This window comes from Vombatus ursinus, unplaced genomic scaffold, assembly GCF_900497805.2.
Source record: "Vombatus ursinus unplaced genomic scaffold, bare-nosed wombat genome assembly UNPS02015255.1, whole genome shotgun sequence".
NCBI classification, from domain to species: Eukaryota; Metazoa; Chordata; class Mammalia; order Diprotodontia; family Vombatidae; genus Vombatus; species Vombatus ursinus.
Window position 1 is genome coordinate 303,107 of NW_020955033.1, and position 23,817 is coordinate 326,923.

A 23,817-nucleotide genomic window follows, 5' to 3' on the forward strand; every position below is an offset into this window, starting at 1 on the left:
TTTCCCAGAATCATAGTCAAAGAATCCCAGAAATTCATGAGACATCAAGGATCACAGAGGACCTTGGTATTTAGACCTAAAAAAGTCCTTAGAGATAATTTAATTGGGCAACATCGAGAAAAAGGAAACATAAGAGGTAAGATAATTTTCTCAAGGACCCAGAGATAGTAAGTGACAAAATCAGGATTCTAAGCAATGTTTTCTATTTCCAAATCCAATGTTCTTTTCACTAGACATTCAACCCAGGAATCTCCTCTACAACATATATGTTTTATAGTCATTCAGATTTTCTGCGAAGTATTCATAGGTGATCTACTCAAAATTGTAGCTTCTTTCATTTGATTTTTTAAAATATTTTTAAAGTATTTCATAGATGTCAGTGTACCACTTGATTTAGCCATATTTTATCCCTTTCTCTTTCATAACCAGCTCACTTTGCTTTCTGGCCATACGTGTCCTTGACGATTCTTTTTGTACCATATCTTGAATTCAAGTCATAGATGGTAGTAAGCCATGACCCAATTACATTTACCATATGTCTAATCAATTACCCTTTGGATCTCCTGTAACTTTGATTTTTTTTTAAAAGAAATGCCGATATTCTAAATTCACAGCCAAAATGTGATTCAGCAATTAGCCCAATACAATCAGCAGGATGGCATGTGCAAACAGAAGTATCTGGAAAACCTTGACTTTAAGGAGTCTCTTCCTTTTGGATTTTATATGTGCAAATGTATTTTATACACTTAAAAAGAAATTTTGGTCCTATAACTTTCTTTTTTTTTTTCCTCTCCTTTCTCTGGCTGAATGAGAGGTATATCTGTTAACTGAAAACATGTAGCCCCAAAAGTAGGCCTCTGATTTTGGGTTCTGAAAGTAGTGATTTAGAACAAAATATAACTGTGTTTGTCCTTTTCTTCTATGTATTTTTACATAAAAGGATTTCCAAATTCTGGCTTACCAACAAGTTTCCCTTGTCTCCCAAAATAGTCCTCTCATCAGCTAGTTGAGGCCTAAAATTATTTAACAGACGAAAATTCCTTTTTTTCCCAGCTTGAATAGTGTTTAAAATGCAAATATCCCAAGGAATGGTATAAGTGGCAAATGTCAGATTACAAGTTCTGACAAGGCAGAGGGAGAGCAGGGTAGCAGAGTGCTTGTGGTTTGGACGGTGTTTGTCAAAGCAGACATATCCCTCCCATTGATCGTCACAGCATTTTTTATTGCTCTTATGGAACTTATTCTGCCTTATCCTTATTTGTGTCCAAGTCTTATCTTCCTTGCTAAATTATTAGTTCCTTGAGGGCAGGGCTGTGTTTTGTATAACTTGGTATCCTGCACTGTGCCTTTAACATATATAATAACTTAATTTCATAGTCAAGCATAGAATAGAAGGGTTTAGGATTAAAAAGACAATTCCATCTGCCTTACTATTTTGCTTAGGACCAGAACAATTAAAAATGTCCCAACAAATGCAAAGAAAGGATCATTATGCCACGATCCACATAGAGGAATGGGGAGGTTCAAGCACATAACCAACTGAGCTCTTTGGCCTTTCTCCAGCTCTTCTTGCAGTCAGATTCCTCTCTTGTTCTGGCACTTCTGCCTAACATCCCAGTGAAGAAGGGAAAGTCATCTACCCACAGTAAGTGACAGAAAGATTCCAAAGATTTTCCCACAGCTAGCCCTGCCCTCCAAGTATCAAATTTTCCTATACCTTATTTCCTTGGTTCTAAAATAAGGGACATTATAGTATCCTTCTCTTAATAGGAAGGCACTTGAATAATCAGGAGCAGAAATGGGCCACTTTGCAAATGAAAAAAATAGGATATGAACAGTAAGGAGCAAAAAGCAGCCAGCAGTTGGGCATTGTTTCTTAGATTGTTAAATCATATGACCATTCTGTCTACCAGACCATATAGCTTGGTGTTTAACAGTGTAAAACTAGTCACAGGGCAGCTGGTTGCAAAACATAATTTATTTGCATTTATATTTTCTATTTCCTCCATCTTTTCGTCCCTCTTTCCAGCATTGCCTGAAGGAAGACCTTTGTCTCTAATAATGTCAGAGACATTTCCTGAATCAGGAGTAATGGATGCTGACACAGTGAGGCAGAAGGCACTGCCTGTCTTAAGGCTAAAAAGTTTAACTTTAAAAGTCTGCTCAATCTCAGCTTACCTGCACTCTCCTAGGCCAAATGGACTAGTAAAAGCATGTATCACATGTCAGCATGTAGGAGCTATTTCTTTTTTTTTTAATTGTTTAATTAAAATAAAGTAGCCTCCCATTACAGAGATTAGGCATGACAATGCAATGAATTTGAGAACACACACACATTTCTAGACATCTTCAGTTTGAAAGCAAGCAAACTAAGAAGGGCATGGCCCAATGTGGGGCCTAAGGAAATAGTATACAAAAGGGTTTACTTAAATTCATAAGGCTGGTTGCATGTTCCTGTAAATCAAATTTAAAATGCAAAAAAAAAAAATCATAAAGGCAAATTATAGTCGCTAAAGAGTGTGTACACCTGTGCTTATTATAAGTACTGGAAAAAAAAATAAAAACAGGAAACTTAAAAAATCTTCAGGTATAGAATTAAAATAAAACCAGAAGGATGTGGGTGTTCAACTGAAGAAAAATGGGCCATGTACAAATGTATGAAGCATCTGTGATGGACAAAAGCATTCTCTTCCCGTAGTTAAGCATTGTATTTTAGCTGTACTTTTTTTGGCTCATAAAGGGAACTATCACTTGGTGGTCTTTCTCCTTGTCCTAATTCCATTTCTCTGTGGAATTCTTTTTACCTCCAAGGAGCAAAGAGAATGACAGAAATTCTCTTTCCTTTTTCACCTTTGTGATTTCAACAGCTGAGCATTTTCTGCTGACCAGACCCCAGTGCTAATTATCCACAAAGTGCCCTGTCACGCACTGCTTGTTTAGGCCACGTGACTGATGGAGGAGTGCAGGCAACAAAGCAGCTCCCTCTAGGTTCCTGGCAAAGGCAGCTGGCCTCATTTCCCCATGGAGCCTCCTGCCAGATTCACATCAGTCCTCCACTTGTGGCCTTTCATGGACAGAGATAAGAGCAATAGCAGCTAAAGACAGGAGCAGAGACTGTATTATTGGCTGGAAACCAGTTACACCTGTGTTCCATTCCCAGCTTCAACATGGACTTGGTGCTTAACTTAAGGACTCGGAAAAGTAACCTACTTCATCTCCTTCCATAAGATCCAAGGAAATAAATATGTCTGCACTGCTTCAAGTCTTTCTCCCACTCCACTCAGCTGCCAAAGTGACTTTTCTAAAGCCCAAGTCCAACCATGCTCTCCCCCAACACTCAGTAAATTTCAAGGGCTCCCTATTACCTTCAGGATTCAACTATAAATCAAGTTCCTTGGTATTTTAAGCTTTTCACAACCTGGCCTCTTCCTCCCTTTCCAGTCTCGTACACCTTTTTGCCTTCAAGCACTCTGTGAGCCAGCTACTCAAGCCTAATTGCTGCTTCTCACATGGGACATTTCATCCCCACTCTCTGTTACTTTTCCCTGGCTGTCCCCATTTTTGGAATGTTCTCCCTCCTTCTCCCAGCTTCCTTATCTCTTCTCTGGTTTCATTCGAAACAACTCAACTCTCACCTTCTGCACAAGGCTTTTCCTGGTTCCCCAAACACTACTCTATCCTACCTCCGTGTTTCCCTTCTGAGATAAACTTGCTATTTTACACTGTAAATACACTGCTATATGGTGCAACTATAAATGTTACCTACATAATAATATTACTAATAGTAATGATGATAATGATAACTGGCATTTATATAGTGTTTTAAAGTTTACATAGCACTTTACAAATATTATCTCATTTTATCTTTCCAGTCACCCTGAGAAGTAGGTACTATTATAATCCTTGTTTTAAAAATAAGGAAGCAGAGAGAGACAGAGGTCAACTCTGTCATTCAATAAACATTTATTAAGTACCTATTATGTGACAAGCCCTTTGCCAAGAGTTAGAGGCACTGTGCTAAGCATTAAGTGACCAGAATTAAAGCATTAAGGCCAGAATTAAAATCAGGTCTTCCTGACCTAAGGTCCAGCACTCTATCCATTTTGCCACCTAACTACCTATATACATACATATATATACATATATATATGCTTATATATATCTTCATATATATCCCACATATACATATATGTACATGTATGTATATATAATATGTGTATGTATGTATGTGTGTGTGTGTATATATATATATGTGTGTGTGTGTGTGTATGTTTGTACCTTGTTATTTACATTTGTTCTCTTCTTCATGTGAATGTGAACTCTTTGAGGGTAGAAGGCGTGTTTGGCCTTTCTTTGTATCCCCAGTGATTAGCATAGTGCCTGGCACATTGTAAGCACTTATTAAATAGTTGTTGACTTCACTTTTTCTGTTTTTCTGAGAATGTCCTGTGAATCGATGTCATATTCCCTTGAAAGATTTATGTTCTAAATTGTGATATACGATTATAATGGAATATTAGTGTGCTATAAGAAATGATGAGTAGGCAGATTTCAGAAAAAAAAAAACCTGGAAAGATTTACATGAACTGATGCTGAGTGAAGTGAACAGAACCAGGAGAACATTGTACACAGTAAGAGCAACACTGTATGATGACCAACCATGAACAACTTAGCTATCCTCAGCAATACAATGATCCAAGACAATTACAAAAGACTCATGATGAAAAACACTATCCACCTTCAGAGAAGGAACTGATAGAGCCTGAATGCAGATTGGAGCATACTATTTTTCATTTTCTGTGTTTTTTTTCCTTTGGGTCTGTGTCTTCTTTCACAACATAACTAATATGGTAGTATGTTTTGCGTGGTTGAACATGTATAACCTATATCAAATTGTTTACTGTCTCAAGGAGGGAGGAGGTGAGAGAGAGAAAGAAAAAAATTTTTATATGAATGTTTAAAATTATCTTTATACATAATTGGGGGAAATAAAATGTTATTAAAAAAGAAAAGAAAAGATGTTATTTAAAAAAGAAAATAAAATATTACTTAAAAAAGAAAGAGAAAAACTCTCTATCAGAAGTTTACTTATTTGTTTGTACCCATTAGAAAAAGGAGAAAAATAAAACAAAACAAAAAAAGACCAGATTTTCAAAAGAAAATCAATCTGTCTTGATCACCTTCCTATGCAGTCAAAGTATCTCAAGGTACTTTAGTATGTACAATTATTAAAGTTAAAATGACTGGTATAACCAAAGAATATGTATGTGCACAGGGATAAAAAGACTAATGAAATGTGTTAGGAATATAGACAATCTAAAGAGATGAGCCATGTACAATGAAATTTCAGCTACCCAGAATCTTTAATCATTCTATATGGACCAATTTCTTATCTACATGAGAGTTTAGTATTTTAAGCTCCAAAGTCTGTTTGGTTTCCATTTAGGATGGAAGTATTTCTATATTACGTTTTTCACTTCCTTCTTAACTAAGGTATGAAGGGTATAATTTGTCCCTTTTTTGATGACTCAGTCAGAGAATTACAGAATTTGCAAAGTCAGAGGAGATCTCAGAGGCCCAACACTGCAACAACCCTAACAAGTGGTCTTCTAGCCTAATGCCTCTCAAGGATCAAGTACCCTCTGTGTATTTTACTCTCTAAGCTCAGCACATTCATTCCTTCACTCAATTTTCATATCATATGAACTCAAGTCCCTTCACTATCCTGGTTACCTTCCTGAGGACAGTCGTGAGTGTATTAATGTCCTCCCAAAAACATGGTGCCCAGAACTGAATACAGTACTTCAAGTGAGGTCAGATGAGGGCAGAGTACAGTGGAAGTATAACCTCTTTACTTTTAGAATTTTTATAATAAAACTCCAGATCACATAAGCATTTTTGACTGCCACATCATATTACTGACTCATATTGAGATTTTTAGTCCACTAAAATCCCCTGATCTTTTCTCAGAACTGCTTTCTATCCATGCCTCCACTGTATTATACTTGTATAGTTGACTTTCTGTACCGAAATGCAAGATTTTGCATTTATCCTCTTGACTTTCATATCATTAGATTCAACCTAGTGCTCTTGTCTGTCAATACCCTCTTGGATGTTGATGCCATCTACCAGCATGTTAGATATCTTTCCCAGATTTCAGGCATCTACAAATTTCATGCATCATTTGTGCCTTTATCCAAAGCATGTGTTAAGACAGAACAGAAACAAGCACAGATCCCTGGAACATGCCATTAAAGACTTCTTGCCATGTTGACAGTGAGTGAACCATCTAAAAAGTTCTCAATCCATCTGATTGAATATTAGTTTAATACATATTTACCCACCCTTTACACAAATACAGTATGAGATATTTTTATCAAAAGTTCATCAGTATAAACATAAAGCCATTTAATTTAGAACTAACGAGAGCTTTAAAAATTATCTGGCCTTATTTGACAAAGGAGAACACTGAAACCCAGAAAGTAAGCATCAAGTAATGAACAGTGTAACAATAATGTAGAAATAGCTGATGGCTCAGTGGATAGAGCACTGGGCCTAGAGTTAGGAAGACCTAAGTTCAAATCCAGCCTCAGACACTTCCTAGCTGTTATTAAGGAGTATTAAAGGATCCCCTGAAATTTTTCTTTTAGAGTTGCCATATTATCAGAAACACTGGACCCAGAACATGCGGGAGGCCCTGAATGTGTCAAGGATGAAGCTCCCTCCTAAGCTGACATAATTTGTTGTTTGTAGCCCAAACTGGATTCCCTGTGTGTCACTGGAACAGAAGCCAGTCAGTCTGCACTAGGCTGAGAAACTGCTTGTGCAGCTGGGTCCTTGTAGATAAGGAGACCATCATATTTTCGTGGTCTAGTAGTTCCCAAGGAAGAAGAACATAGCTTTTGCCATTGCCTTGTTCCTCCTCTTTGAAAGAGGTTTTGTCCTTTTCCCACCTTTACTGCACCTTTCCCCCTCCCATACCACTCCTCGTTGGGAAGAGATTTCTGTTTTCTCCTCCTTCCTTTCTTTTACTGTCATAAATATGCAAACTTGGATTGTGAACTCTATGTGCTTATTTAGGGTTCCGCATGCATGTTCATTTCTCTTGTAATAAATCTAGTTGGAACACAGTGTCTCATGGACTCATGATATTGTTTTTGGTTAACATTGTGTGACCCTGGGCAAGTCATCTAACCTCTGATAGCCTGATAAAATGGGTCCACTACAGAAGGAAACGGCAAAGCACTCCAGTATCTTTGCCAAGAAAAATCCAAATGGGATCATGAAGTGATAGACATGACTGAAATGACTGAACAACAACAATGTACAGTGCCCTGAAAGGATATTATGATGTACAAGTCAATTTGCCCCAACACTAAATGTCAGTCCCCTACCCCAAACACATGCTGGTATAATTTTTTGATTCTTGATAATAATAATAATGAAAATTGACATTTGTGTAATCATTGAGGATTTACTAAAATAGTTTTCACATATGTTGTCTCATTTATTTTTCACAGCAATTCCAAAAGGTAGGAAATAAAAGTGAAGAAATGGAAATGATTCTTATTGCCATTTTAAATAAGCTTCGATTGAGGACCATTCAAGGCATTGCTGTAATGGTTGAGCATTAGTACACACTAATGGGAATGTCTAAACAAAATTGTGGTACATGAAAGTAACTGATGTTGCTCTGTTTTAAGAAAGGACAAATATGGTAACTACACAAAAGCATGGAAGACTTTTATGAACTGATGCTGAGTGAAGTAAGCAAAGCCAAGAAAGCAATATACATGACTTGTCGTCGCTGTTCAATCTTTCCCAACTTTTCATAGATCTGTGGACCAAACTGTCTGTGGGCTTTTCTTGGCATATTAGAATGGTTTTCTATTTCCTTCTCCAGTGGATCAAGGAAAAGAGGTTAAGTGATTTGCCCAGGGTCACACATCTAGTAAGTACCTGAGTCCAAATCTGAACTTCTGTCTTCCTGACTCCCAGCCCAGCACTCTATCTGCTGAATCACTTAGCTGCTTGACTACAATAATGAAAAGAAAGGAACAGCCACAAACAATTGAAAATGAATCCTACAAAATTACAAACATCAACTTTGCCTCAAAAAAGAGATATAAGAAGACAACTTTCTCTGTTCCTGTGAAGAGCTAGAGAGAGTCCATTGGTGTGAAGCATTGCAAATAATGTCAGGTTTTGTTTTATTTTTTTCTATTGATCAATTTTGCTAAAAAAAAAACCTCTTTATCTTTTTTTTAAAAAACATTTCATTATAAGGGATGGATTTCTTGGAAGGGTAAAGGGAGCAATTAAGTTGAAAATCTATGTGATCTAAGAACAATAAATCAAAAAATCTATTTTTAAAAAATCTGTCATTTGGTATTGTTTCCAGTGTTTTTCCATATATGTGTGACAATATATTTAAAATAGCCAGGTAACTATTCAGATCTGTGCTACTTTTACTTACTTGAAGATGAGTGTTAGGAGCAGATCTAGAAGGGAAGCCAATTTAAGTAACTGAAGTTTTTATAAAACCAATTTGGATTTCCCAGTGCAGACTAGCTGGGAATTTGAAAACCACATATCTGAGTTTAGGATGCAATTGTGAGGGACATACACAGTAATAATCAGCTCCATATTCCTCCTGAAATAATGATAAGCCTCAGCCTTCAAGTGGGCAAAGCACAGGTATTTCCCTTTCCTGAAGCAGGCATGAGGTGGGCTGCAGCTAAAGAGAAAGTCACACCCCTAAGGGATCATAAGTGAGTTCTGTCCCAGTGTCCCTGGTAACATATACCCTAGTATTGTCTGTTTTGGCTGCTCAGAGAACTTTCTGGCTAACTTATGAACAAGATGTGTTCTATATATTTGAGGATGCTGGACAGATGATTTCTATTACTCTAATTGTTGATACACACAAACACACACACACGTGCACACCCACGCATACACGCACACACATACTTTTATGCTCAGAAGTTAAGCAAGCCCAGAAGTTTCCTTCTAATATAATTGCTTACAACTCAAAAATGCTATCCCATAGAGAAAAAAATGCTATAAATGAGGAAGGTCCCCAAATCACCCCAAACAGTATTATTTAATCCATCCTGTTAATAAAGTAAGGCATATGGTATAATGGAAAAATCACTTGGAGTTGAATGAACGGAGTTTTGAATCCTGGCTGTGCTATTTATAACCTGTGTAACCTAGGGTGAGTCTCTTCTCTTTTGACCTTAGTTCCTTATTTTCAAAATGAAGGTATTTGATGTAATTGGATGAAGAAGTACCAACAAGAACAACAGGGGAATGAGTAGAGGCTCATGATTTCACTAAGTATGGAGAGCAAGAAAATGTTGTAACAACCACTCTAAGTCAATGCTTCAATTCCTCCCAAATTACTGCTCTCTTTTTCCTAAGTGAAGATTTTCATCCCTCTAAGAAGAAAATGTGATAGAGTGCCAGGCCTGAAGTTAGGAAGACTCATCTTCTTGAGTTCAAATCTGGCCCCAGACACTTACTAGCTATGTGACCCTGGGCAAGTCACTAAATCCTGTTTGCCTCAGTTTCCTCATCTAAAAAATTAATTGCAGAAAGAAATAGCAAACCACTCCAGTATCTTTGCCAAGGAAATTCTAAATGGGGTCACAAAGAGTTGGACACGACTAAAATGACTGAACAACAACAAATTTTGTTTTTACAACAGCTCCAATTTCTGTATCCCAGGCTTGAAAGTATTTTTGATGGTTTATATTTTGTTTTTTACATTTGATCTCCCTATCTTACCCAGGATAGAAGTGCCATTCATAGTCAACCCCATTGCTGATTGGAACAAAAGCTTTGACTTGTTCCACTTCTGGTCTGGGCCAGTCAATTTTCCTCAGGCAACCTGGTGCACCTCCCCTACCCCTACCCTGCCCCAAACACTCTAAGACGCTCACCATATTGGTGCTGGACTTAGTGTGGACCTAAAAAGCATTAGTCTATTGCAGCTCAGAGCTTCCAGATTCAAACATTACGCTAGCCTTAGCTTTCCTAGTAGCAGAGACTACAAATATTCCCCACAATACTCAGCATACCCCAGGTTTTCCATCAATTCCTGTTCCTCCTACACTGCCTTTTCAAAGAATAGTCTTGTATAACGAAGTATTTTAAAAGTTTGTGGGGGGGGGAGGAACAGTTTAGCAAAACTATCAAAAAAGTTTCACATTATATTCAATGTTCCACACCATGAGCTCCCATCTCTACAAAGAGGAAAGAAAGAATACCTTCAATATGAGGTTCATAATGTCAAGGAGAAAGCTGAATCTTCTAAAGAGGAAATAGTTATTTTTACATCAACCAAGTACAAATCGTCCACAGGTAGCATCAAGTGGGGAATCAACCAGTAAAAGGAAGAGGAAGAAGAGATGAAATGAGTTGACTTGTGATACCCTGAGGAGTACTGAAGTGGCTATCTGTTGAACTCATGTGAACAATAGAGAGGTATAATGACCTTTTAGAGCCTCACAGAAAATTTTCTGAGAACTGTCAAACCAGATGCCCATTCTATCACTTCTGGTGATTGGCAAGGTACAAATAATCCTGTCAAAAGGAACCTAGGAAGTATTACTAATGAATGTGAAGTACTATTCAAAAAATTTAAAAACTTAAAGAGGGTATAGGTGACATTTTCTTCATTAGTGCCAATTTAAGACAAGGACCTTAGGCCAGAGAGGCATATTTGGTAAGTGGACAGATGGTTAAGAACAGGATTTGGATTTCTGGACCATAGCTTACAATACAATAATGATGAGCTCTTGGCCAGGGAAAGAACACAACTAATAAGAATTAATATTCATCTGCTGTGAATCTTATAAATCTAATCAAAAAAATATTTCAAATGAAAAGGAAAGGAGAGGAGAAAACCTGTTTTTATATGTAATGAGCAAAATATCGTAGGACGTAATTAGAATATAAGAAGAAGAAAATCTGTAATTGACAGAAATCAAAAATCAAGAGAAAAGCTAGTAATAAAATTCACATCCTCAGCCATCTAGACACAAAAGCACAAAGTAGAGGTAATGAGCAAGGCGAACAAAAGATCCAATTACAAGGAAGCAAAATTGGCTTTATAAGTATCATTCAGCCTTTGTGGGATAGTATCCATCAAGAATCCTTCTCAGGAAAGGTCTACCTTATGTGAAAAGAACAGAATAGATAAAATCAAGGTGGCATAGAGCAATATTGTATATTAATAAGGCATTAAATATCATTTAAAATAACTATAGAGTTCATAAAACACCTGGGAGTCAATCTTAAGTCACACTCAAGGCCTTCATTTAGGGATATAATTACAGAAATCTCTTTTTAAAAAATAATTTAACTGGAAGGATATTCTATTGTAATGGATGACCCATCCCAACATAATGAAAAATGATGATAATACCTAAATTAATTTATAGATTGGATGCAATAACAATCAAAACTATGAAAGAAGTACTTTACAGAAGTAGAAAAATAACAACAAAATTCCTTTGGAGGAACAAAATATCTAGAATCATAAAAGATGAAAAGGAAATAGCATCTCTAGTCCACAATTCATACTCTAAAGAAGTAATCATCAAAACTAGTTGAGAGTTCCAACATCTTAGCTCAAAGGTGGTAGCAGCAAGAGTTCCTAATGCCTCACCATGCTGCCCAAGGATGATAAAAAGAAGAAAGATGCCGGCAATTCAGCCAAAAAGAACAAAGATACCTTGAACAAGTCTAGGGGCAAAGCTAAGAAGAAGTAGTCCAAGGGAAAAGTGCTAGACAAGCTCAACAATCTGGTTCTGTTTGACAATGCAACATATGACAAATTCTACAAGGAGGTCCCCAACTATTAACTTATCATCCCTGCAGTAGTTTCAGAGAGACTGAAGATCCAGGGTTCTCTAGCCTGGGCAGCTCTCCAGAAACTGCTTAGTAAAGGTCTGATTAAGCTAGTTTCTAAGCACAGAGCACAATTGATATATACTAGGAACACCAAGAGTGGAGATGCTCCAGCTGCTGAAGATGTATGAAATGGTTCAACATTTTTGTGTATATTTTCAAAAATAAACTTATTGGGGGCAGCTAGGTGGCGTAGTGGATAAAGTACTGGCCCTGGATTCAGGAGGACCTGATTTCAAATCCGGCCTCAGGCACACATAATACTAGCTGACCACTTTTTACAAATATTGTCTCATTTGATCACCTGGAATAAGAATTTTCTCCTAAGTTGTCTAGACCACAAACATCCTCGTGTTAAGTAATCCAGATACCCTAGAATTCAATGTCCTTAAAAGTGAATGAGTTTACTAATCTTGAGTGACTAATTGCTTGGCCATGCTTCTGTAGGTCACAATGGCGCCATTGTGCCCTAAATGCTGCATCAGCTCCATGGAGCTTTTCCTGCCAACAGGAAACAACAGCCTTTGAGCAAAAGCTGGGGCCAAGAAATATTCATAAAGAAATCTTTTATCTCTGGTCTTCTCAGCACCTCCTCATCAAATACATATGTAGGGTTTATATGATACCCACTTAGAGTATGGGTATGTCAACATGGATTTATCTATGTGTATCTTACAGGGAGGCTTGGTAGGTATATGCCCATCCTTCTGCAAAGGAGACTTAGATTCCTTCCTAGACAGAGAGCAGGAAAAGGGTCCATAAGACTGGCCTTGTTTTCCTTTAAGAGATGGTACCAAACTAGATTTATATATATCATCCCTTTAAATATTTCTACTCTAGATGAATTATTGGGGGGAGGTATGTTTTTAATTCAAGCTGCTTTCCAGGTTATTATCCCTTAAAGAGAACCTTATATCCAAAGGCTTGCCCCATTTTCACCAAATACTAACTACCAAAAGACCATCACAGAGAGTGAATAGTGAGTAAATCTACTTATCCAAGCAGACAGCAAAAAGAATTCAGAAAAGTTATGCATATTATAATATAACAGAAAGTATACAAAATGAATGACATCTTCCATGGGAATGAAATATCAAAGCTCAAGCAAAAGATAAATCCCATTTTCACCCAAGGAGAAATTCCCTGAAGTATCCAGGGAGGGAAGCTGGAAATCAGGGGCATGCTGAGGAGACTGCTATCCCTTACTTGTTAACCTTTAAAAAGTTTTTCTCTCCCTGTAAAGGCCTCTTCCTAAACAGAGTCCAGAACAGTATTTATCCTCTTGTGAAGAAGGAAGGCAAAATAGACTTCCTCTCCCAAGCTCTCAAGCCACCTGTACCTATCATGCAGGCACACAGGGCTGAGTCATCATTCTCTCCAGCAATGAGGAGATTCAAGTCAATCTACCAAGACTGAAACCAGGGATTACATGTATTCAGTCCTCAGGTTCTTAAATCTGTCTATCAACTTCTGAATATCTGGACTGTCTTGAAACTACTTATGGTTCTCAAGCCCTAAACCAAGGTGACACGAATAACTGTTTTCCCCACTTTGCTGGTAGCTCCTGTGCTAGGTGACATCATCTCCTGGAAATGCCTGTTCAAAATTGGACAGCATTCTGCAGGCAATTCAAGGATTCATGCCCAAGGTAGCTGGGAAAAAAAAAACAGGAATATGCCACCTACTCATTGAATAGGATTCTACACTCATCACAAGTTAAATCTTCCAGCTTCCAAAGTCAGCTGGGATCACCCAGTCATAGGCATCGTCCTGTCACATCTGTGCCCACTTCTACCACCTGTACAATCCATTTATTCTCTCTAACCATCAGCAGCTTGTGGAAAAGCTTGGATTTTGGATTTAGATTTTACTAATGTCCAATAAATTGATGGAAATATCAGCATCTTCACTCAAATATTCCTTACTCCTTTCCCTGTTGCCACTCATACCTTTCCAAACCCGAAAACTAGATTATTTCCAACATCCACCTTTTCATTCCAACTCCTATGTTACTGAACAGAACTGGAGGAAGTCAAGTAACTGTTTCATGTATGCATTACAAATGTGTGTTATCTAATGTGCCCTAACTGTAGCAAGATAATCTGTGTAGTCATCCTTAATAGATTCTCTAGCTGGCTATTCAAAGAAATTGTTCTAACTCTAACTTTTTCTCCTCAAAACTTCCACATTATACTACCTTGAACTATAAACATGTTCATATTCTCTCTCTGTCTCTCTCTGTCTCTCTGTCCCTGTCTCTCTCTGTCTCTCTGTCTCCTCTCTCTCTGTCTCTGTCTCTGTCTCTCTCTGTCTCTCTCTCTCTCTCTGTCTTCCCCTTCCCCCTTTACTTAGGACCTGCTCTCAAACTCCAATGAGAAAACAGAAGGCATGTGTCTTAAGTACTCTCATTTCTTACTCCATAGCTCAAAACTCCTTGACATAACTTCCCATTCTTTTCTCCTTTATTTCAGTATCTTCTCCTTGTCAATGTCACCCTTAAATATGTACCTTAAATCACATGCTTTTCTGTTTCTCTCACAAAATGTCCCCATGATCATCACCTCTTTCCCTCATTGTCAATTTCTCCCTGTCTTTTGTTCAATTCTCTACTGCCTGCAAAGAAGTCTGGGTCTCTCTATCCTTTAAAAAAAAAAACTTTCACCTCGCCCTAACTATCTGGTGTTTCTCCTCCTTTTCATAACCAAACTCCCAGAAAAAAAAGTTTCACTTCTATCCTGTCACTCAATTCCCAACCGTTTACAATATGACTTTTGACCTCCATCTACTAAATCTGTTCTCTTGAAAGTTATCAACGATCTCTTACTTGCCAAAAATAATATTGCCTTTCTTAATCCTTCCTCATTTTTTCACATCTCTGCAGCATTTGACACTGTGGATCACACTTGTCTCCTGAATATTCATGCTTATCTAGGTTTCTGTGACACTGCTCTCTCTTGGTTTTTCTTCTATCTAACATTCCTTCTCAGTATCCTTGGATGGATCATCATTCATATCATTTGCTGGGGCTACCCTAAGGCTATGTCTTGCACCCTTTTTTCTTCTCTACAATCTCAATTGTCTCATCAACTGCCATACCTTTAATTATTATCTCTTTGCAGGTAACTCAAAGATCTATATATTCAGGACCTATATTTCTCCTGAGCTCATGCCCTATTTAATATTACAAGCTAGATATCCTATTGGCATCTCAAACTCAACATATCTTCATCAGAATGTATCATCTTTTCTCCAAAGCCTACACCTCTTCCATCTCTTTCTATCAAGGGCACTCCCATCCTTCCCATCACACAAGGTCATAATCGCAAAGTCATCCTTGACTCTTCATTTTCCATTACCCTACATATCCAATAATTGTCTATATTATAAGGCTATTATGGAAGGATAGGGCCAGACTGTGAAGTGCCTTGAATGCCAGGTAGAAAAACATAGACATTATTTTGTGAATAACAAGAACCACTATAGATTTTTGAGCAAAGGAGTTCAAAGCAATTCTTTATCAAGAGTAATCTGGCAATCAGGTAAGGGATTAATAGGAAGAAATTTGGGACAAGCATCCCAGACTGAAGAATATATAACAATGACTACAGTGATAATGATAACAGCAACAATAACACAATAATCTCATAATAAGGGTCTGAATTAGGGTAATGGCAGCAAGAATACAAAGGAAGAGCTGGACTTGAGGAAGATACTGAAAAAGGTAAAGATGCAATTTGGTACCTATGAGGAGGAAAGAGCCAAATAAAATTCTCATCACTGCTGTCTGGGTTTGGTATCTCATTGTCCTTTGGTCTTTTATAATGGAATTCCTTTAGTCCCTGTTGCATTGCCCCATCTAATACATTCTCCCTTGTACCAATTCCTACTTAGGTCTTGCGCTGCTGCTGCCTTGTTTATTGGATCTATTTTCCCACCTTTTTCCAAGTGTACTGTTTTGCCTATTTTGGTCTCGTTTCTTTCCTGCTGATTACCTCTTTTGAAAGAACACCAATAAGACAAACCCGTTTTCAAATTGGAGTCCACTGACTCTTCTGATAATGGATTAGGTTTTAATTTTATAACTTATTCCTGTGATTTATCCTCACTATTTGCTTAGCTTTCAAGCTTTAAGTGACACTGTTCCTATAGTATTGAAGCACATTACACTGTTCCGTCAAGAAGATATGAAAGGATTTTGACTCCCTTTTCAATAATTACCAGGAGATCACTAAATTAAATTATCAGTGGTGAAATATTAAATCATGTGGAAAATTTAAAAGATACCTCTCCTCTTAAAAATCAAACATAGTTCTGTAGATTTTTGACAGCTATGAGGTAAATGTAATTCTAAAACATATCTCAGGAGAGAAAGATTAAACATAGCACTAGAGGGTTAACCTTACCTTTCACAATTGAATATGAATTCTGATTCCTTCATTGGCTCTCTGACGATGACTTTTTCACAGTACCAGTACTGCGATAGGTCAGTGGCCTCACAGAGCAACAGCGCCTTCTTCAGTTTCCCAAGAGATACAGCTTCCACTTGAAACTTATCAATCTGGGCAAGAGGGGCAAAAAAAGTCCCCCAGAAACGACAAAGGTCAAGCACATGACAAATGCAAGCAATAACAATTGTACAAGGAACATCAGAAGCTCATGTCACTAAGGTTAACATCAGAGTGGAGCAATAACAAAAGAAAAATAAGCAAATTACATTTTTATCATACACACACATACACACACAGAGACACACACACACACTCACATATTCATTTGTTTGTTCGTTTGCTCATTTACTTATTTGGCCAGTCTTTTTCCTTCTTGTAGTTCCATTTTTTCCATTCAGTGTGAAAAGGCTGAAGTGAAGAAGACTACGTATGGCTTCTCCCTTTTTTGGACTCCTGCCTCCAGTGACAAAAAATCATTTTAATGGAGACAAGTGGCTTATTAGAGTTGCAGGCTGACCACAATCTGACCTAATGAAGAGCAAGCCCACAATTCAATTTCCATGAAAACTACTACAAGTCAAAGGATGTGGGAACATTTTTTTTTAAAGGAACCTCATGCTTTTCTCTGGAAATAACCCTATTGTACATCCTTCAGCTTTCTATATAAAAAGGACACTTCCATCTTCAATCTTAAATAAGATCAATGACACATCAAAAATCCATGGACATTTCTGCAGAGGTGACACATAGAACTATGAGGGTCTGCAGTAAAAGTTATCTTGGCTTTTAATGGAAGGAATTCTCTCACAAGCTACTTCCTTATAATCTTTTGAGAAAAATGACCACTCTAAAATTACTCATAGGAAAAGGTCCAGGAAATCCTTGTCTGGACAGTCCTCAGAGTTTACAGTTGGCATTTGATGAACACTTTAGCTATTAACAGTAAATTGTATATCTGTGCATGTGTGTGTCTATGCACACTCCAGTTTTGTAGCTCCTAAAGCCTGGTGAGTGAGGGATGTTATCAAGAATTCTTTTCTACTAGACGATTCCTGAGAAGCTATAATGCACTGGTTATAACATTAAAGAGAGACAAAAAAGTATAGTGCAGGGAGGGCCAGCCTTGGAGTCAGATATAATAATAGCTCACATTAATATACATTAGAGCTTTAAGATTTGCAAAAAGCATTACTTAAATTATCTCATCGTATCATTAGAAGAACCCAGTGGCCTAAGTGTGGTTATAATACCCCCTATTCTCTTCCTTGTATACACAAGGCTTGGGTCAGGGACTTGGGTCATTCTCTGGTTTAGAACAAGACTGCCTTTTCATAATTTTTCTGCAGAGTACCAAAAAGAAAGTACGAGGGTCACAAGAGCATGGAATCACTTAGAGCTGGAAAGGAAGCCATTAAATCCAACCTCCACATTTTACACATGAGGAAACAAAGACAGAAAAGTTGAGTTATTTGCCCAGGGTTACATAGCTATCAAATGTCTAAAGCAAGCTCAAATCATCCTGATGCTAAGCCCAGTATTTGATCCTATAAGATGACGGTTTGCCTCATGAACCTTGTTTGTCTTGAGGATTTACCTAGATTTTAGACACCAGTCTCCCCGACTAGAACACCTCTCTGGAACTCAAACCCCCAGGACTTGATAGACTAGTGTAGGAAGAAAGCCTGCACCAACTCTGGGGAAACACAATGAATTCTGGTTCCTATGTCCTTTACTTTGAACGTAATGAAGCCATTCCTGGTACTTTTCAGTGACTGCCAAATGCAAAAGGTCTATTCAATGATCTTAGTAACGACCTGCCTCAGTCCCTATCTTTATTTACCCTGATTCACAAATATAGTTGCCTCATCACTTTTGTCCATCAAAAATTAATGAAGGTGCACAAGGAATTGTTGAACCATAGAATCATAGATTTAAAACTTCAAAGGATATTCACTGGCACCTTGTACAAGTCCCTCATTTTACAGATGAGGAAACTGAGGCTGCAAAAGGTGAAACCATTTGATCAAGGTCACACAGTAAGCATCAGAGATGGAATGTGAACCAGTGCTTCTGGCTCCAGATAGATTGATCTTTCTTCTACCTTTGGAAGCTATGTGAAGGATAAACTGAAGAGAATATTGGAAGCTATTAGGGTTGTCCAATGGTGCAAGTGAGAGGGAAAAAAGTTCTGAACTAGGATAGTGGTTGTGGGTGAAGGGGGTAGAAACAAGGGGACACCCACTTCCAGAACCACTTCTTTGTTGCCTGCAAGGCCTCAAATAATCCCCAGACTGTACACAGTTCTTTGGAGAGTAGGCTCCAATTGTAGCAGGATTGAAGTATCTAGGGTCTTTACCTGGATGGCCTGCAGACAAAAGAAAGCTTGGCCATATATGGACAAAGGGAAAGGGAAAGAGTTGCTTTGGTTTGGAATTAGAGATGTAGATTCAGAGAGCAAACTGGATGCTGTGACCCAGAGTGAAGAGGATAATAAAAGCAAACAGCTAGACAGGAAAGAGAAAAATAGAACTTGCAGCAGTGGCCTAAAACTAGAGACATCTATAAGAATGAAGAAAAATATACTATGAAGAGGAGTCAAGTGTTGACAAGGTGATGGCCTGTCTCCCACAATTTCACTAATGACAGTGTTCATTTGTGATGCCAGCAGTCTAACTATACCCCCTTCTTGCTCTCCTTCATTACCATAGCTGGGGTCCTGGAAACACAGATGGTAACCCCAGGAGGGTGTTACTGAGTGCTTCTGGGGATGTATAAAGCCTGGGCAGTTAAAAGGTGTGCTAGAGCTCCAAAACTATAGCTGAACAACAGCAGCCAGATTTCTAAATGTTCCTGACTTTAAAGACTGAATTAAACTGACTTTGTTTTGTGTTTGCCACTCGGGGATTTAACTACTGATAGAACCTGTTATGTTTCACTCAGCTATTGCTGATGAATAGATCAGACAGGAGAACAATAACTGGTTCACTAAATGTTTACTTCGGTTCTCGTTGGATAAGGTAACTGTTTGCAGTATCTACCGTTGATCTATAGACACAACTAGATATAGCAGGTCAAAGATACTGGTAGACTTCCCAGATAAGCTGAATTGAATTACCCACTGCCAGAATTCAGATCTATTGATGATATCCACATCATCATTTTGTAGCCTAAAATCATACTGCTATTTCAGAAGCACCAAGTAAATAATGCTGAAAAGCAGTTGGTCCAATGGAATCTAAGCCAACATCCTTCTGGTAAGAGAGCAGGGAGATGACCTGATGGTTCCCAAAAATTATTTTCTCAATTTCCTTCTTTAAGATAGCATATGATCTTGGGACTCATAAGCCATTTTCTTTGCATTACATATATCAAATAAAAGCATGCATAAATGTCAAAGTTTTTCTTCCTCTTGATTCTAAATCTCAAAAGATCTGCCATCAAGTCCCATGGATACACCATTTGTTTTCTACAGCACCAGCTCTCTTTGAAGTTTTTACCAAATCTGTATCCTCACTTCTCTTTACACCAGGGCAGTCTTTATCCACTATATAAGGGTAAATAGGTCAGTCACAAAAGGGATGAATGAACAAAATGCTGCTTAGAAACACAAAGGGAAGATTCTAGCTAAAAAGACATTGCTGTCAAAAGGTGCACAACAGAATCTGGCAAACTAAGTTGTAGAGGAGAAATCAGAGCTAGAGGCTCATTCTTAGGACCCTGGTCAAATGGTGAGTCGAAGAGAAGGCAGAGGACCAGAAATGTAATGTCACTGGAATAGGAAACTCCTAGGTGAGAAAACTCCTTCTATTAATGCAACTTGGCCTTGCCTGAGCCAGAGTGTTGAAGAATTACCTCGATAGGGGACCTTTGATACCCTATATGAGTCTTTAGATGGTACGGAAACTATTCTTTCAATTCTTAGGATAGGACCTGGAACATAGTAGGTACTTAATAAATATTGGCGAACTGACTGGCTGACTTTCATAGTAGTCACATTAATAACATCACATGTTCCTGGCTTGAATGAATAATTGACTTGTGATAACTAATGAAGACTAAACATCCTGTCAGAACAAATAAGTAGTAGAATAAACTTCCCTATTACTGTCAAGTGCAGCTCCACGCTTCCAGACCCCTAGACTTATGACCTAGGTGTCATCCTCTTCTCATATCTCTCATCACTATCCCTGTATCCAATCTGTTGCTAAGGCCTGCTGCTTTTACCTTTGCTTTTACTTCTTCAATACTCCCTCTTCCCTCCTCTCAAACTAGTAACACTCTGGTACAGCTTTTATCACCTCATGCCTGGACTGTCGCAATAGCCAGGTCTGTCAGCCACAAGTCTTTCTACCCCCCGATTCATCCTCTATTCAGCTATCAAAGTGATTTTCCTAAAGCACGGGTCCAAACTTGTCAGCCCCATACTCAATAAATTCCAGGGGCTTCCTATCATCCCCAAGATCAAATATAAAATCTTCTGTTTGGCATTCAAAGCCAGTCTTCTTACACCTTACACTCTTCCCCAACCCCTAGTCATGTACTTTTTGATCCAGTGACACTAGCCTCCTGGTTATTCCCCACATGAAATATCCATCTTTCAGCTCCAAATATTTTCTCTGTTGACATGCCTATATACCTGCCTGAAATGCTCTCTTCCTCATCTCTGCCTATTGGCTTCCCTGACTTCCTTCGAGTCCCAACTAAAATCTTGCCTCCTACAGGAAACCTTTCCAAATCCCTCTTATTTCTAGTGCCTTCCCTCTCTTAATTATTTCCTATATATCTTGTATATAGCTTGTTTGTACATGTTTGTTTGCTTGGGGAGTTCCCCATTAGATTGTTAGCACCTTGTGGACAGGGACTGACTTTTGCCTTTCTTATATTCCCAGTGCTTAGCACAGTAGCAGGTGCTTAATAAACACTTACAACTGACCAGATACAGGTATCTTATTCACCAACTATAATAGTATGACTGGAGAATGAACCAGAAGAAGCAAAGTCACCTGAATTAGTTTCACACATATCTGAATAATGTTGATCAGACATCCATACTGATTTGGGCAGAAATGCTTGATGACTACAGTACTGCCCACAATCACATATGCATCAAAATATGAGTCCACAATAAATTAAGAACAGAAGTTTGTCATCACCTACTATGCAATAGAAAGAAAATATATAAAGGGGGGAGGAGGGGAGCACATTGATCCCTTTCTGAGCAACCACTTGACAAATGAGGAACCCTGCAGAAGGTCAGAGATGAAAGATGTATTCGAGGTAGTATATCATGTAAAAAGGCACTGGGCAAGTCATATACCAAGGATGAAAGACAATAGATGGCCTGTCCAAATAACAAATTGGATCCCATAAGATCATAAATGGGCAATAGGGAGGATGAAAATTCAGTGGGACCAGCTTTATTTGAGCAAAGATAAAAAAACAGTAGCATGGAAAAGAGCACTAGACTTGGAATTGAGAGAATTGGGGTTGATTCTTAGGTCCAACCCTAGCCACGTTATACAGAGCAAGCCCCTCCTCCAATTCTGTTTTACCTTCTGTAAAATGAGTGTGATTGTATAAGTAGCACCATGGACAAAGCACTGGGCCTGGAGGCAGGAAAACTTAAGTTCAAATCTAGCCTTAGACAGTTCCATGGCCTAGTTCCATGGCCCTAGGCAAATTATTTAACCTCTATCTGCCTCAGGATCTTCAACTGTAAAATGGGGATAATAATAATAGCACCTGTCTCCTAAAGTGGTTGTGAGGAGAAAAGAGGATAATATTTATAAAGTGCATGTTGCAGTGTCTGGTTCATAGAAGGTATTTAATAAATGCTTACTCTTCTCTCCTCCCCAATATGTACTTAAAAGTGTTATCATAAGAAAAGGGGGAAAGGAATAAAAGTGTATATATCCACATATATGTGGATATATACATATATGATGTATATATATAAACCTTGTAAATCTTCATATACTGTATAAATGTTACATTGATGTAATTTATTGAGTCTGATGTGGAGTAGTTCTATACTTGCATTATGATAAATGATGCCAGATTCAAATATAGATCATATAGATTAGTTTGAATCTCATCCAAGGCAGTAATCATCTTCCTCTTATTCTAATGAGTCACTTTATTTTGTGATGTAGGTGAAAGAGGTAGGTGGTTTTCTGAACACCACTAAAAGATAGTTCATGGATCCCACAAGATTAAGAACCAGATTTCTAACCTGTACTTGGTCATCTTTCCCTTTAAAAATTATTCCTTTGGAAAAATTAATCCATGTTCTCAATTTCAGCATGTGTGAATGAACAGTGTCTTTTTCTTAATCAACACCAAGACAAAAGAAAGTAAATATCCTTTCTTATTAGATTGTCATTGACCCTCTGTAATATCTCAGAAAATTTACTTAGGAATGACTTGTGGTCATGTAAAAGAAAAAAAATGGAATGTTAAGTAGCTTTAAGCTTGAAAATATAGCTTCCTCAGTTCAAATTGTTTTTTTTTTTTAAAAAAAAGGCTACTGTTATTAAATGAAATATACTGTAAATGGTCCTTCTGAGACTGGAAGTTTTGGAACAATTTTTGTGCCTTTCAGTCTTGACTGAGCATGTTCATACTACAATTCCCTAGTGCCCTTTCCTCTTCTATTTCCCCTTTCTAATCATTAGCACTAATTTTTATGGCTTTCTTTTCTTTGTTCTATTATTCATTAATGGTTTAGTGTATTTCATTGCTCTTTCAAGAACAACCTTTCAGATAGAGCATGCCAGAAAATCATGTTAGGGAAAACCTATATTGAAAAGAAGTCTTAGCCAGAAACCCAAAGCAAACCACTCCATGGAGTACTGACATTTGAAAAATGGTCTCTTTTAGAAACATTGCTGAGATAGTGGGAAAATAATTATGTGGACTTACCTGACCTCGTTGGAATTTTATTGGCATATCTGATTTGTGGAGAAGCCTAACACCAGAGTCACCTCTTTCTCCATAAAGACACAGGTAAACTGCAGATGTGGTTTCTGCTTCCTTCAATTGGCCCGTGTAGACATAAACATGGTATCTTACTACTATTAATCCAAAACAGAGAGAAGACAAAAACAATTTGCTTAGTAATTCATGCAAATTGAAGAGAACTAGTTAGAGGCCCACTCTATATTCTCAGGCTTCAATGAAAGCATTGTATATATAGATTCTGCATCTGGAGTTCCCTTATCCTCATGATCTAACTGAATTAAAATTAATTTACTTAAAAATATATGTAGGAAAAACTTTCTTTAAAAATAAGTCTCTGTATATTGATTAATGTTACTCATCCTTCGTTTTCAAAGAGGATCAATGACATCATGGATGATGTCTTGTACATGAATTAGGTTTAAATGAGGCACATTTACACAAAGTCATCTCTCTCTCTCTCTCTCTCTCTCTCTCTCTCTCTCTCTCTCTC

General features: G+C 37.8%; 1 protein-coding gene and 1 pseudogene across 1 annotated transcript in view; one reads left to right on the plus strand and one right to left on the minus strand.

Moving 5' to 3' along the window:
- LOC114031725 (lipoxygenase homology domain-containing protein 1-like) overlaps positions 1-23,817 on the minus strand; it is a gene marked incomplete at its 3' end in the record, with an annotated part of 576,714 nt that overhangs the window by 302,295 nt on the left and 250,602 nt on the right. The window contains exons 22-23 of the mRNA XM_027846874.1: positions 23,289-23,440; positions 16,323-16,477 (exon numbers count right to left, since the gene is read on the minus strand). Of these exons, the coding sequence (XP_027702675.1) occupies positions 16,323-16,477; positions 23,289-23,440 (307 nt within the window). The remainder of the gene's footprint in view (positions 1-16,322; positions 16,478-23,288; positions 23,441-23,817) is intronic.
- On the plus strand, positions 11,679-12,050 carry LOC114031715 (annotated as a pseudogene).